Below are 17,545 nucleotides of genomic sequence, written 5' to 3'. Positions count from 1 at the left end.
TAAAATTTTGCCGCGGATTCCTATAATTATATTTTATTTTTATATCATTTATTGAGAAAGACATCTCTATTCTCTTCTATTATATTTATTTTCTAGTTTCATAAAATATGTCTACAATTTTAGATATTGTTCTTTCAAATTCTTAAACTTTTAAGTTATCAAATTTAAAGCGAGTAGTCAAAATCATGGCGGCACTCAGTAGTTTCAGCAGGCTATTTAATTTCGCCACAAATACCTGTATTAGAAGGATTCTTCCTGCTTCGATAAACAAACAATATTATCCGGGTTTGTCAATATTTTTTCCGTAAAAGTAATACAAGATTCGCTTCTTTGTTTGTATGAAACTTTAGGTTATATAACCTGAAATTTGTTTGATGTAATTCATAATGTGTTATGTTAGTAGTAATTTTTTAATAAACCACATCATACTAAATGGTTTATAATTATCGTTCTTTTAACTATGCATTCTGTGATTGTTTATTATAAAATGTAAATACTGTATTACTACATTTTCCTATTAGATTATTTATTATTATTACCATTATCAATATTATATGTTTGTATATTATACTATATATTGATTTGTATACTAGCAAAACATAAATATTAACGATTAAAGATAAGTAAATAACAAATTTGTGTAAAATACAAAAGAAGCATTATTTATTACAGGATTAAAATTGTGGGAGATAGAAGTAGCTGGTTATGCTTATCGCAGGCCAGTAATCAGATATAAGTTACCTTGGTTTAAACCACAACCAAGCTATCAAGAAGAAATACCTGAAAATTATGATGAAGAAAAAGAAAAGGCAGCTGCTGGTAGTTATATATAATAAATATAGAAATATTAATGCAATGTACTTTCATATTAATTTCTTAATTATATTATTTAGATAATTTTATAGCTTCCTTCTTCTTTTTAGATGTGATCAATGAAATTAACAGACAAGTAGCTACTAATTCGGTTGGCCGCTTATTTGCGGTCATACATTTATGTGGAATACAATTTAAAGTCACAGAAAGTGACATTATAACCATTCAGGGTCATTGGCCACCTCAACCAGGAGATGAATTAAAATTGGAAAAAGTATTATTGGTTGGTGGTAAAGATTTCACACTCGTTGGAAGACCTATACTGAATAAGGAGTTGGTGACAGTTAATGCAACTGTAATCCAAAAGACTTTGTCTCACACCATAGCTCATTTCAGAATGAGACCAAGAAAACAATTTAGGAGATTAAATTGTAAGAACAGTATCATAATCAACGCTATAATCAAAACATTGTATAACTATACCATTTAATACATCTATTTGTTTCACAGTTACCAGAATACCCAGAACAATGTTAAGAATAAACTCTATAATTATAAATGGAGATATCAACAAAAAGAAAGAAGTTGAAGGCTTAGATAGAGTATATTAAATAATAAATAGCATAATGTACAGTATCACACCACTTAACAACATTTTTTAATTTCAATCCTCTGAAATAAATCTACTATTAATGTTAATTCAAATTTATTTAAATTGTTATAAAATACAATAAATAAAATTACTAATATTTCTAATGTTTCCAATATTACTGCAATTATGTTAATTATTAATAATTTAATTTTTTAATAAGATATATGTATATAAGGAAACAATACATCATGCTAAAATAAGAAATAATATTACAGCGTTGTAAGCATACAAAACATACAAAATTCGGGCCGCGGTCTAGTATCTTGAAGTTAGGATATCAAACCTCAGAAATAAGAAAAAATAAAATCCAAAAAAAGTGTATCAGGAAAAATATAATAGAACTTTGTGCTCCGCGCGCTCGCGCATGTGGTGTGACAGAAAGAGAAGAGTGGGAGTAGTGCATGAGTAAGATAACACTAAGCGAAATGCCGTAAGATAAAACGAGATAAAAAGTGAAGTTAGTTTGTGAGTAAGAGAGAGAGAGAGAGATTGATATGAATTACGAACGACGAAGACAGAATATTTGAATGACGTCATAAGCTGCAGCTTCAAGGAGGTTTAAACGAGAGTACGAGAGTACCAGTCTGTTCTTCATACCTTGCACTCTCGATAAAAACTAACGCCAATAGTTCGTACGTTCGTCGTGCCCCATGACAGTTGCTTATAAATCGTTGCATAGAATGGGTCGGTGTTTTCCTGTCGATAATATGCAGGCACGATATTAAATAATTCGTAATATATTATTATTACATAAATAAATAAAAAAAAAATAAGAAACCCTCTCTCATCCGTGTATTAGCGTCCAAATCGAATGTAAACGATTCCTCGTCGGGCCAGGAAATTTCGTAGTTTCCATAAACCTACCAAAGTAACCTAACTAAACTGTGTTATATTATAATTCGGAAGAAGATGGTGCTTTCGGAATGTTACGGATTCGTCAAGTATGCGTTAGTCTGCGTGAATCTTATATTTTGGGTAAGTTCAAACAATGCATTTTTTGAATATATTTTAACACGTTAACTCTATTGCTATCGTAATTTTACATTTTTCAGTGAGTAGATTACACTTAATCAAATAGATCAATTAAACATTTGAAATGGTAAATGATGTAAGTGTTAAATAAATAACTATTTTAATGAAAATGAATGAAGTTGCATACTAAATATGGTGGTAAACACTGTACGTGCTAGAATAATTTATTTTAACTACTGGTTGAAACGCAGAAAGTAACAATCTGTAATGTAATTAATCTAATCTATTTTTTATTATTTGTATTTTTCTCCAGATATATTAATTTGTCTAATGCTGAAAATATATAATATTCAAATGATAAAAAATTTAAATGACAAGATTAATTTTCCTCATTTCTCTTATTCTTTACTTAAATCACAACATTGACCATTTCAAGTTTTTAACTATCAGTGAATAAGGAAAGGAGAATCTTTTGTACTTATTTGAATTAATAATAGTAAGTGATACGGACTATATTTGAAACTCCTCAAATTCTTGTCATCGCCTTAATTGCAGAAACTTGCGATTTTCTACTTTAAGACTTCCGTAAAATTACTGGTCGTGAATGTGCTAATAGCTGTAGTTAACTGAACAATTGTTTCATGGTCTGTTACTACACTTTTTCTCTCAATATCATTTTGATAAATTTTCATACTTAATTTGACCATTAACTTAGATATGCCTGTAATTTTTGCAAAAACATGGATATATTTTGCGATTTTTATAACAATTAATTTAATTTACAATTTCTCCAATATTGTTTGGAATAGATGGCCATATCTCTTTTTAAATTCCACCATTTTGATATCATTTTGAAAAATATATTTAAAACAATTTCGGGCATATCTGAGTCAAAATTTGGTGAAAATGGAAGATAAAATCAATAAGGAAACAATAAAATATTCAATGGTGTTATATTTAAAGCGATTTGCATTAATCAATAAAATTATTGCATTCCATTTATTAATGAAGGGTAACTTTATTCACAAGGGGATATAATTTACCGAGCGTTATGACCGTTAAGTACGCACACGGCTCGTGTGATAATGTGTGACTTGGTTCAATAAACTTCAAGAGTTCTCATGCAAACGTTTTTATAAAAGTTAATAATTTTAATAGAAAAATTGTATGAAATTTAAGAAATAAATATCGCATAAGAATTATATGTCACTTCTGATTTACGTATTACTACCTATATATAATTTTTGATGATGGTTATTTTTTTTAATTTAAACATATGTTGGCAATAACATACGAAATAAAAGTTTGACAATATCTGCTATTGAATAAAGATATTATATATGTAAGAATAAAGATAAAGAGATAAAGGACAAAAAGAGCAAAATAATTTCTGTGCCAACAACTCTGCTTAATTCACTCTTTACAGTCGGTTAACCCGGTGACCTCCAATTTATCTCCAAACGCGAACTTATTTCAAAGATAATAAAAGTAAGAAGCGTCTGAATTTGTAACATAATCGGATAAGCTAAAGTAACATTAAGAAATTGGCCTGTTAGTTCGAATAAAATAAACCATACCACGCAATTTTCTTTTTAGTGACTTTAAACTCCTTTGAAGAAATTACTAACCATTTTTTCCATTTTATAATTTATACAAAATTGCAATCAGATCATAAAATGATTTTTAACTTTCTAGAACAATATTTTGTCTATACATTCATAACTTGAATAACAAAATACTACATATTAAAGATATTAGATTCTTCAAAATAATTGAATGCAGTCGTTTCATTGGGGTGTAAGATATGAATAGCAAAAAATAAAAGTGTGACGTGATATATGAACAAATGTAAAGTTTAGGGATTTCTTTCTAGTTTATTACTTTCCTGTTTTGGTGTCTAATGTGAACATAACTGAACGTAACTCTTGCGAAGCTGAATCGATTACATCTAGGTACGTAAGGATCTTCTTCGAATCCAGTTTCCTCTAAAAATTCTCATATTCATGAGAAATTTCAGTAGTATGCCATGAAAATTTTAACGTTGATAAACTGTAACATTCGCACGATTACCAATGGGTCGCTTTAAACGAATTTTTCTTCGTTCATTTAGTATCACTTGAATAATATTCGTCTAGAGATCTAAAGGACTTTCTTGTAATTAACGCGATAAGTTCTCTAAATAGTCAAAACTCTTGTTATTTATACCTCAGTTTTTTCGTAAGGTGAGGTAATTCAAGAGGGCAGCTGAATCGATTGCATCTGGGTGATGCGTGTATCTCGCATTTATCGCTGTATGCCCTATATTTCACTGATTCACGTAATCGGTTTAGCTAATTCCAGTCGATGCATATACATCCGATTTAGCCTTCTTTCGATGATAAATGACCAGCTGACAAATATCAAAAGAGGTATTTTTTGCTGTATGTCATTTTTTCACGACGCACAAAGAAATAATACCTTTTTATTACGATTATAACGGGCGGCCATTTTTAGTAACTTCCCTAGTTATAAAAATGTCAAAAAATCCTTTTGCTACGATATTCTATACGTACGAAACTAAACACGAACAAATTTTTTTTCAATCTTTGTTCTTTAACTGGCAAGGTACACCTTAATATTTATGAATCATGTTTAAAAATGAATCATGTGTCATTTTTAATAATGTGTTATTAAAAACTAGGAATCAGTAGGAGTGACTCAGATTCGTTGGTTTTAAACTACAACCGTGAACACCGATCGAACATTAGCTGAGCTATTGCACATCAATATTTTACCGAGGAATTAACAATAGTGCTTATGTCAGCACCGAGACAAGCATCGCGTCTAGTTTGAAAATGTTCAACGAGGAATAAGTGCGTTTAAATATAGATTTCCAGTCACAGAACGAATATGTTCTTCCTACGAGCTTGCATCCTACACTATGGCCCAGTTTATTCCCATTTACCCCGTCTATTCACCATATCAATGCGTGTACTACTCGTTTTCATCGTTGATTAGTCGAACTTCAAAAGGATGATCGATTCAAAATCAAACATGGCGGATGAGTTATCCAGACAATATGCATAGAGGCTCACAAAAGTATTGGAACATTTATCACGTAATTTTTTTGTGAATATATCATGTGCATTGTATGAAACTTCGTGAGATTGCTTTAGCATTGTAATGAGATACTACTATCGTGAATATAACAATAACAATTGAAAGCAATCCGAAAATGTATGTAAAAATTACAAAACATTTATTGCAAACATACACTTAGTAGAACACAATTAGTATGCAGCATGAACAATAGTCTTACGTACAATCAACGCTACAAGTGGTCTCATTAAATATCGTGGCTTATTAATGCACACATAACTAGTGCACAATTGACTGTTCAAACACTTCAGCGACCTTTGCGAAGTGCTATGATATCCAATAAATATCTTGGCAACTTCTATATACATTTTTAAACCCATTTCAAATTTTAGTGATATAACTATAATAGCCACATTTCGTTAGTATTAATGAGATTTCAAAATGTTTTGTACTATATATTTAAATAAAAATGTTTGTAAAAATTATTCAATTGCAATGGTTTTGTTACAATGTTCAAAATGTTTTCATGAGATAACGTTAAAGATTTGGTATACTAATTAAAAAAAGAGAATAATCGTTCTTTACTGTTGCACAAACAGAGATAAGAATAATTAATATTTTATTAATCGCCAGTCAAAGTAAAATATTTATACTTCATTTTATGAACAATATAGTTAAATTCATTCAATGTTCTGGTGGAGTAAAATATCTAAACTTAATTTTCTCAATGTAGCTGATTTGCGATATTTTTTGTTCTTTCTGCTTACTCTCTATGTATTTTGCGTAAAAAAAGCGATCGCTATAATGGGATTCTAAAATTAGACATCGATGGAACGATGAATTTACCAATTTTCAAACTCAGTGACATTTACGTATACGAGCAATACCCACGCTCATTAAAGATTAACGACTTAAATGACTAGGGTTGTGCCAGTCTATAGAAGGGAAACTAGCTGCTTGTTAACACCTGTATAAATATTCCTCGTTCTCCTATGTAGACAGTTTACTGTCACGGGTAATATACAGAATCTAAATACACAGAGGCGTTCAATTGATGTCAGGTTCCCTTTCGGCGCTATGATTTCATTTCTATAGGATAAAAATAAACATTCGAAAGTTCATCACCGATTTTTTTAAACGGAAAGTCCATCGATTCTATTTTCGCAAATAATTCAACGACTATCAAATGTGGCGATAAACTATCGATTAAATTATACTTTTCAAATGTAAAAGTCTTAAATCGAGTTCTTTAAAAATCCATAATATCCGAACACGCGGTAGAAAATAACATATGAAAATATGTAGCGTAGTGGTACGTATCATAGCTTTTCGTCGAAAGCATTTGGCTCCTCAATTTCGCGCCAACTATGTCAAGTTCAACAACGTTAGTCGATGTATTTTATTCGTGGAACTAGTATTACAAATAAACATAATTTAAACATTTATACGTCCTCCTTTTCGTATTTCGAAGACTATACTAAGGGACATTCTCTGTGATAAAGGACAGTAATAAATAGACTGCAGATTTTTATGCGTTTATAAAATATTTGGAAGCGCAAACTTACACAGAATGCAGATAACATGAGACTATATTAAAAAGAATATATAAGAGAATATATAAAATATTCAAAGTACAGTGCGTCGTATAATACTTGGTAGATAGAATAATTTTTTCTATCCAGCTTCTACCTTTTTATTATATTCTTAAAAATATGAATTTCCATAAAAATCTGTAATCTAGTACTAAAATTAAATCTATTCGAAACTCCCAAAATTAAATCTGAACCTAGATTGTCATAGTCTGCAATAACCCGATATTACCGGTTGAGGATTAAATTCGAGCCGCCTGCGACTTGATTTATTACGCTATGTCTGATCTCTGATTGTATCGGCAAAGAATCCGCTTGACTCAACCGATTCACCAGAGATCTTGCATCTGTTTCTTACATCAGCATTCGCAGCTCGAACGAGCACGTAACGAGCCGGGAATACAGGAAGTCCTCTGTTTAAACGACACGCCTCTGCCAGGATTATATGTTGAGTGGAAATCTCGAACGTGTTCTGTTAGGTTAACCCACTGAATCTTCAATCTTGAAGCCTATTCCAACCCCTGTAAACATCGTGTTCGAGTGCAACACTACTTACAGACTGTTGAAATGTTTATAAGAAAACTCTGTATATAGCCAGATTGAGTGTAACCTAGTTTCGTTGTACTGATAAACGTAGTGTGTTATTATACGCGCAGGAAATAAGTCTGTACTTGGCCGTTGAGTGGGCACATGACATATAACATCTCTTTTACACCTGCATACGAGAACATATATATGTTCTTCAAAATAAGTACACAATAAATATAGACATTATAGAAAACATGAATGTATTAAGAAAATATTGTAGAAAATCTTATAGGTATACTATAGAAGAAAAATAAAAATATAATATCTCATAACAGCTGAATTTCTTTATTTATGTGCTCTACTATATACATCAGGATATTCACGTTATTATTTCTAAGCATTTTATTTTTTGTAGATTATAAATTTGTCAGAAAGTAGAAGAAGGATAAGTTCCACTATTTGATGGATTAAATAAATTTTTTACTTTATTATGGTTTTTGCATAATAATCAGATATGAATAAACAAGGAAGAGAATTTATCATGAAAAAAGTACTAAGACACGGGTTTTTACTTGGAAATCATGAAGTAAAGCAAACCCGAAAATGCTACACGGTTGCTGTTGCAAAAAGGGGAGAATGAGAAAGGCCAAACGTTTTCACATGGAAGCGCACACATCTGGTGGACGGGCCATTGAAAAGCATTTCACAAGAATACTTCATTATTTATCCATACAGCGCATTGTGAACGACGCTTAAGCCGTAAACCCGAATACTCGTTCCCTGTTCTTTCTGTCTCAATAGGGCCAAGAAGGTCAGGTCATATTTTTACAGGCAGAGTAGGAAAACGTTTCGCCTATACAATACGTCATTTGCATTTATAGTATTGTTCCTTTAGAACAAAAAGATTAAAATTCATAATTAGTACTAGTTTTTATTTATGTGAATATTTATATATTATACTTCATAAATTTAACTTCAAAGTTAAGGATAGTACAATTAAAAGATTTTATTTTTTGTACAAATAATTTTCTTTCCGTTTAGATTTCTCCAGGTTTCTGTAATATTTTAATTCTAAAAAATTTTTTAAATTTTTCTAAGACGTTTATCTTTAAGAATATAAAACAGAAAAGGAATTGCAACTCAAAAATGTAATTTAAGAAATTGTAGTAACTGTTTGAAAAGGAATAATCTAAGCATGTAAAATTTCTGTATGTTATTCTGTTCAGAACATGAGCTATGTTGTAACTTCCTGTTCCCTTCTTAGGTAGCCAGGCAACGGTACCCTGTTTATCATGAGAAGGGTCCCACTGAGCCCTGAAATACTATCTCTCAAAAAAAGTTATCGCTGTTTGTAGTACTGCAGTTGCACTCCGTTAGCTTCCTAGAAAACAGCTTGTAAAACCTCTTACTGACCCATCTCTGCATATCGACATTTTTCTACCAATCTTAGAAACCCATTACAACCTTTAAAAAGGAAGAAAAAAAGAAGAATTTAGATCTTTCCACTTACTAGTTTCTGTTTGAGAATTTTTATATTACTTTCAACTTACAATTATCAACTTCTTTTGGATCTTTTATTACACTTGACCTTTTTCAAATAATAATTTTATTTGTTTCTTTATCAAAGAAAAGATGATAGATAGAAGATCTAGTTTTATTATTTTCTTGTAATAAATTTTTCTATAAGATCTAATTTGTTTGCATATAAATATATAACAGATTTATAGAAAAATGAAGGAATAAATACTAATATTAGAATTAATTTTCAATGAACATTTTCGTATTATAAGTAATTTAATTAAATTAATTTTTCATATTATAAATAACATTTACATATTATAAATAATTTAATTACTTCGAACTTCATCAAATTATAGGATCTATATCAACTATAGGAGTGAAACAAAAATATTAGCAAAGAAGATACTAAATAAATTTGTGTAGTTCCCTTTGTCAATTACAATTTCAAAGAACGGAATTAAATAATGTAAATTAACTGGAAAATAATTGCAAATGGAATGTTTTGCGTCTACGCAGCCTAGTAAGTCCTAAATGGACTAATTAATTCAAAATAATCAGGGAAAATTGACAAGACAACAATAATAATAAATTTTTTTTTATTTTATTTTGGTTTTTACAATTTGTCCTGAAGGACATTTGGTAAAGTGTTACATCTCATTGGTAAATAAAAAAAATAAAATAAAGTAAATATAGAATGTGGGTGGCTACCCCCAGCGGTGTGCCAGCTTCGTGTTTTCTAAGTTATATCTTTTATAATAATAATAATAAATGTTCATATTTTTAGGAACGCAAGTAAAGAAATGGAACCTAAACAGACTTGTTTTATTTTCTGAACTTTTAATCAGTATCATACTTTATGGATATTTCATATAGTTTTGCATATTATGTGTTTTTTGTGTATTTTTGCACAAATGCATAAACATCCACAGCCTATTAATCTGTTAACGGCATAGTTTAGTTTCAAAAACCTCTTACGGGATGCGTAGTTATAATCAAACAATGACGAATATACACGTCGAACACAGGGCAAATGCTATTATAAATTTTACGAAAAAAAATAAATCAAAATGAGGAAGGATTACATTCTTATTCGATAACAAATTTTTTTAGTTTCAAGAACCATTGTTGAAAAAGGAATCGTCATTGCAAATTTAAAAATTTCCAAAAGTACACAAAACAATTCAGGGTGTAGCCTATATTATGTAAAGTATACAAATGGGGACGCATTGGGAAAAATAATCAACTTATATGTTAAATTTATAGAAAGCAGTACATTATACGCAAAATAACCGATATACCAAAAAAATAATCAAATAATCAAACTTTTTTATAAAATACATAATGAGTTCACTAGAAGTATAAAGTATAAAAAAAAATTTACTGCTAAATGTCGTTTATATTACTTTTTACTAAAATTTTGAGTTTTTATAGTAACTGATAATTTTTTATCTCACACGACGAGTATACGCGTCAACCGCACCGAAATAAAGTTTTGGATTCACGTATATACAAAACTCAAACACAGTTAACTGGTCAATAACAATGATATACAATTGTATACAATATTACAATATACAATAATATAAATTATCAATAAAAATTAACCAGAACTTTAATTTTCAGGCTGTAGGTCTAGCAGCAGTTGCTCTAGCACTATGGATGTTAACAGGGCAAACGTTCCTAACGTCCCTGGCTGAGGAACAGCATAATCTCAACGCCGGCCTCTACATCCTGTTTTCAGCCGGGTTCCTGATGCTGATAGTCGCTCTACTCGGTTGCTGCGGCGCCTTCCGTGAATCTCAATGCATGTTGGTCGCTTTCTTCAGCTGTCTGTTGGTGGTTATCGTCGCACAAATCGCGGCTGGAGCATGGTTGTACGCCAACAGCAATCGCCTCGAGGAACTGGTCAAGTCTAACGTGATAAATACCGTTAAGGTATCAGACAATTACTCGACTTTATCGCGAGCTAAACGCTCTTGCCACTATCCGTTAAAGGGAATTTGTAATTAACCTGGACCTGCCGTACACTATGTCCGTGTTAACCTTCTATAATTAGTCCATTTGTCTCTCTGAATTGCCTCCTCAAACGCCTATAATTACTCCATTCATCATCCTGAATTAGATACTTGTTGATACGTCTAGTCGTTCAAACGTATCCCTTATTGCTTCCTCCCATTTCTTTTTAATATTTCTTGCTGAGTGACTGGGTTCGAGTTAACGCTCTATGAATTAGTGTCCTAGTTATGGACACTAGGAATCTTGTTTGGATATTAAAATTACACTGTAGATATTTACGTTCATTCAAATTTTTATGAATAATTAAAAGATAATCTCTAAATATTATAATGAGTCATTTGTTTTTAATGTTTGCATATTCTTGCATATTACACGCATTCTGTCTATTTTACAAATTTAAATTTCCCATAAATGCATAAATATCTATGATCTAGTGATAATAACTATCGAGTTCCTATACAAGATGTGTGGAGTTTGGAAGATTCATTAAACATTGTTGTCAGAAATGTAATATCTCAGTGTTACATAACATAAAAGAAAACTGAAGGTCTATAATACTTAATGAACTACTCTATAGTCTATTATTATCTAATATCGACATGTTAAAATATAAATTGAAATAAAATTGAAATGAAATTAAAATAAAATAACAGAGCTACAAATAGATTATATATAATAGACAAATAGATGTAGGTACATCATTCATTTTAATTCATTCCTCGTTTAAGAATAAATATGACAAGTACACAAATACAAATTCTATTTTACTATATTAACATATGATACTTAACTATACAATAAGTAGACTATAATAAATAAATAGATATAGAAACATCATTTATTTTAATTCATTTTTCATTTTAGAACAAATATGGCGAAGACACTGCTCATACAGATACTGTGGATGCTTTCCAATCAGAATTGGGATGTTGTGGAGCAACCGGTCCAGCAGATTGGACAGGTAGCAAATACGCGACCAAAGACCCCTCGAATCCTGTCAGTTTAACCGTTTCTGAGGACGCGAATAACGAGTACAAAGTTCCCGAATCCTGCTGTAAAGACAGAAGCAGCGGTGCATGCAAAGCAGATCGGAAAATTAAAGTGGCCGGTGTAGTTAGATCGGCAATTTACAGCGAGGTAATATCTCTTCTTCTATATTGTATCAAGCAATATGTAACTTCATTAGCGATAAAACACTATAGTGCACAAGAATATTTCATGACATCTAAAGGGAAGCAATTTCGGCTTGAAATTAGTTTTAGTTAGTTGACCATCACAAATGTACCCATTGAACCAAAGTTTAATAGGGTTGAAGTAAACAATTGATCAGGTCTACCTTTGCAAAATAGTCATTCATTTCCATTTAGAAAATTCAATACGATTTTAATCTTTTTATGGGAAGATATTCATGTAACAGATTGCTTTCTTTGTTAACAATTCTTTTTATCATATTATATATATTTAATATTCTTTAATATTATATATGTATAACAATATTGAGTATTACACAACAATGGCTAAAGAAAAATATGAATCATTCGAGTTAATGTACATTCTTTTTATAAATTGTTCATCTGTTGCAGAGTTTCTTAAAGCTAATTAACTTGCAAAGCATTTAACGTCTTCCCCAATACCCATTGTTAAAACCATAGAACAGAGAGATTCACTGATGGAATCACGGCTGGTTGAGCGCATTAATGTGCCAATCGTCGTGAAAGCGTGGCCTCGATCAATTTTGACCGATTTTTTTCTCTTTAGGGCTGCGTAAACAAGCTAATGGACACACTGAACGGCCAGAGGAATATAGTGATTGGCGTGACCGCTGGTGTAGGCATTCTGGAACTCCTTGGACTGATATTTTCTATAATGTTGTGCTGCACAATCGGTTCTTCTGATAGGTACAAAGCTTGAACGTAATACGTTGTTAGGCGGCAATGTATGTATAATCCTTCCTTAACGCCACATATCGCTGTGTCACAATCTTTTAACCAGTATCGCGATATTTGATCTCTGTGCCAATCCGTGTGCATTTCTGGTATCTGTCCGTAGTATCCGACCGGAATGAGAAAGAAGCTTCCCAAGCTGGAATTCTACTAAAGTGAGGCTTCTGTTTTAACGTTTAAATCGGATCTCTTGCATTAACAATGTTCTGAATATATGATTTTAGTATTGCGTACTATTTGCGTATTTTTCGCAAGATTTTTAGACATTGTATTATTACCATCCTGCTCAGGGAGGAAAACTATCGATTTTTTACTCGTGTATTTTATATGTTCGTGATTTATACTTGTACATGTGTACAGGATGTTATCAGCTAGTAAATTAATCAAATTTCCCGTCACTTGATATGCTAATTTATGAATCACCCTGTGCATTTGTATTCTTTAATAACACGTTCATCGATCCCGAAATTATTTTTATAATGATCTTTAACTCACGAACAATACTTATGAAATCACAGTGGAAACATTCAGTTTAATATCGAGGAAGGTGTATACAAAGAAATCAATTTTTGTTTTTTCTTTTACTGCCAAATGCTCTTTTCATTCGTATATCTTTTTCCATGCTAAAGACTTACGCTAAATGAGCATTTAATATTTCACAGAGTACCTATATGATTTACATTTTTGTTAGGCCAAAGTAGTAGACCAAACTAACGTTAATGTGTTAATGAAGCAAGGAACGAAAGAGAGGGAGAGAAAGAGAGAGAAAGGGCTGAGTTGATTGGATTTCGCGTGAGCAATAAAGATGTCGATAATTCTTTGTTGCAACTGGTATATGCAGGAAGATATGTTTATACTTACGAATTCTCTGAAACTTTGTTCTATTCTCCAGACTGCCGTAAAATAATTTTATTCTTTTTGTGTAGATACAAAATGTTCTCATTGTGGCACAACCCTTTTTATATTCGTTATTTATCATGTATTTTGGAAACATTTTTCAAGTCTTCTTTGACTTTTCACTCCACTTTTTCGATTCACTTTTAAAAAAGGAATAAAGTGAACTTGATCAACTTAATAGTAATTTTTACATGATTTTTAATATAAAAATGAATTTGTAAAAATTAAATAATCAAAGAAAAATAGATATTTTATTGGTGTAGATTGACAAAAAATTATTTTCATTTTTTTAATATTATTTTATTTAATATGATGCAAGTAGATTGAAAAGTAACTTAGGTTGGCCAGGTTTAATATAGAATTGTAACGGAAAGTTAGTCCAAAATTATTCAGTTGTTGCCAATATACCAGTTTTAACATACATAAGTATATAATATATAAATATATACCTATATTAAATAATAAAAATGCTCCGAGGAAATCGATCTGATAATTAATATTGATGTCCAAATGAGATTATATTATTACAAGAATGCTACTAAGCGATTTTATCTCTTATAGCGTTATAGTCTATCCATGTTATCTTTAAAGTAAAAAGAAAGTGGCAAACTTTTAAGAGAAAAAGAGATGAGAGAGAGAGAAAGAGGACATAGCTAGACAGAAGCAACTAATTTTATAAGAATTAGCTCGTTACTGCGAAAATTCATGTGATCTATTTTATCGGTGTTCGACGCTTTCTGGATACGATATTTTTTTAACAAGAGATTTTAGCAAATGAGGTTATTAATTATTGAAGAAATTATTTAGCAGTGAATCAATCAGGGATATAAATGTTTTATTGTAGAAATTGTAAAAGTAAAATTTCGTGAAGTGTATTAAAAATGCTCTCTTGATATGTATAAGATAAATAATGAGTCGTACGCATGTATATGTTAAAAAAATATACTGTACCTTAAACAAATTGATAATCTTACTGAGAATTTAAATGTTTTAAGAAGAATTCTGATATAACGAGTAAGAGCTGCTTTTGGAATAGTTGTGTCTTAATAGAGGTGATTTACAGATTTGACGATGAATTTTTAGTATAGATAATGTGTAACAATAACGAGTAGCGCAGGTGTTCGTTAACTGTTCCACTAATATTCATCGTCAAATGAATTAATATAGGCTAAAATGAAAAAGAGTCTGCACATTCATTCTGGTGATGAGTATGATGGTACAAAGCAAGATTGTGGAAGTATTTCAATTCTTTTCATTTTGAGTATATGTACGTTGAGCAAATCAAAAACGTACAGAGTACAGATCATCTAGTCTGTAAAAATTAAATTCTTAATTTATCAAATTTATTTCGTGTACGGATTAACACTTTGTTTATTACATTTCTAATAGATCAACAGATTGACAAGTCAGTATATCAAAGAATTTTATTATTTATCAAAATGAAATGTAATACGTACTTCGTAATACTTTATGGGAGTGTAAATATAAATTTGTTGAATAATATTATTGGTAAGCAATGTGTTAATCGGTCACTTTGTTGTAATATTATTTTTCGTGGCTTTTCTCTCTCTTCTTTTATGTATGTAAAAATAACGATATACACAACGATAGTGTATATTGTCTTTTTCATTAACCAGAAATTCTTACACTAATATGAAATTATATCGAACTGATTTTATTACGTAGTATGTACAATTTAATTTCTATTTTTTTTACAAGTGTCATTATTTCGTGAATAGTGATATTTAAGAAATTCTGGTTGAATCGATAGATAATTGTCTATGCGTATATACACACATATATATCTGATGTTATGTATGTAAAAATAACTAAGAATTAAGAATATGAAAGCGCTTATATCGAGTATAGAAGGAAAAAATGATTGCCCAATGAGCAATTAAGAAGACGATGTTTCGATTGCTATACATTACGGGTTTTTATAATTTCCAATTGTTTGTTAAGTGACCTTATAAATCGCAAAGTTTCATTGTCAATTATTGTGAGTTCGTACAATGTGTTAGTTTAGTTTAAATAAGCTAAGTTGAACAAATTGTTTCATCGTTTTGATTTTCATCAAAATAATTGTAACTTAATCCTTTGTGGGTATAACATTTCTAGAGACAATGCTATGAAGCTCAAGCATATATTATAAATTCGAATTTAAAGTAATTTCATTAAATTTCATTACGTCGTTCATTATTTGCTGGCTTAACTATTTTACTCGGTGTGGTGTAGAATCTCAAATGCACTTTGTTGGAAGATAAGTTTGACAAAAATCTCTAAGAGTTAATAATTGTGATTGGCGATGCAACTATGTCATCGCATCGTTTTAGTACATGTGTGGTAATTACTATAAATTCCGTCGGTCTTTTGCTTGCGTGATCTTTCATATAAAAAAAGAAAGACATCATACGAGCAATAAATACGATTTTAGTGAAAGAAATCATAAAATGAAGTAAACGTACAAAAAAAGAAAATAACATATTCGAAAATGAATATAAAATCGAGTATACCGATGTTACAAAGCATACAGAGAAAAAAAGATTCCATATTCGAGAAATCAAAAAGAAAAAAGAAGGTATATTCATACAACACGTGAAAAATTATCACTCGTATAATGCTCTTGATTTTGATATTAATATATTTATATATATACACACACACTTGCATAAACGTATATATACATGAATATACATATTTTCTTACTCGTTTTTGAGCGAAATATTTTTATTTTCATTTGATTTTATCATTTATTCTTTTTAAGAATGATTGTACATTGTATATTGTATGTTTCTTTAAAGAAAAGAGGAACACACGAATTTAACTTTACCATAATCCTATGTAATATAGGATTATACAATAAGATGATATGGCGTATTAAAAAATGAATTTTTCGCAAGTATTTCTATAGAAAAGGTCTCTCCTGCGCACTTTTCAATATAAAACGACGAATGGTATTACTTCTACCATACTTTACGAATTAACGAACAAAGTTAGCATCTTAACATATATGCGATTTCCAAGTGTGCGTTCATTTGCAAACTTATGTATGTTACGCAAGTAAATGTTATAAAAGATGTTCAAAAAGTTCAATATACACTTAATGGAACCATTCTGACAATAAGTTATTTTCCTATTCTAATCCTAACTATTTTGAATTTTAATTATTGTCTTTATAAATTTTATTATTTATTTTTATTTTTTATTATTTAAACTAGTTTTCGTTAAGAAATTACATATATAAAATACGTCCCAGTATAAAGCTGACGAGTTGGTTTTAACAAATGGAGCTCTATAAGTACTGTGAAGAATTAAGATAGCAATCACGACCACAGAAACGCATTCACGCATACAAATTCGTTATTCGTTAATATTTCATGGCATGTAACATTTATTAAATTTATATAGCCTGAAGATTCATTTAAATTCCTAGTACTCTCTAAAACGTCCGCCATAATGTACTATACATCCTTTCTGCTATTTACTGTTGTTTCAAATTTTAGACGTCTATCAGAAATATAGATATCAGTCATTAT

At 30.2% G+C, this 17,545-nt stretch overlaps 2 protein-coding genes across 2 annotated transcripts; both read left to right on the top strand.

Moving 5' to 3' along the window:
• Positions 1-89: 89 nt before the first annotated feature.
• Positions 90-1,562, top strand: LOC132912044 (large ribosomal subunit protein bL21m). The gene is made up of 4 exons (XM_060969152.1): positions 90-285; positions 673-819; positions 924-1,244; positions 1,324-1,562. Exons 1-4 carry the CDS (start codon positions 186-188, stop codon positions 1,422-1,424), a joined length of 669 nt encoding a protein of 222 aa, XP_060825135.1. The 5' UTR covers positions 90-185; the 3' UTR covers positions 1,425-1,562.
• A 455-nt stretch (positions 1,563-2,017) lies between these two features.
• Positions 2,018-17,118, top strand: LOC132912004 (CD9 antigen-like). Its single transcript, XM_060969086.1, has 4 exons — positions 2,018-2,440; positions 10,777-11,088; positions 12,034-12,306; positions 12,928-17,118. The coding sequence occupies exons 1-4, from the start codon at positions 2,375-2,377 to the stop codon at positions 13,078-13,080; spliced, it is 804 nt and encodes a 267-aa protein (XP_060825069.1). The 5' UTR covers positions 2,018-2,374; the 3' UTR covers positions 13,081-17,118.
• Positions 17,119-17,545: the final 427 nt, after the last annotated feature.

The sequence above is a fragment of the Bombus pascuorum genome, chromosome 11 (genome assembly GCF_905332965.1).
Source record: "Bombus pascuorum chromosome 11, iyBomPasc1.1, whole genome shotgun sequence".
NCBI lineage: Eukaryota > Metazoa > Arthropoda > Insecta > Hymenoptera > Apidae > Bombus > Bombus pascuorum.
Note: the sequence above shows the minus strand (reverse complement) of the source record. Positions and strands in the feature narration are given on the sequence as shown.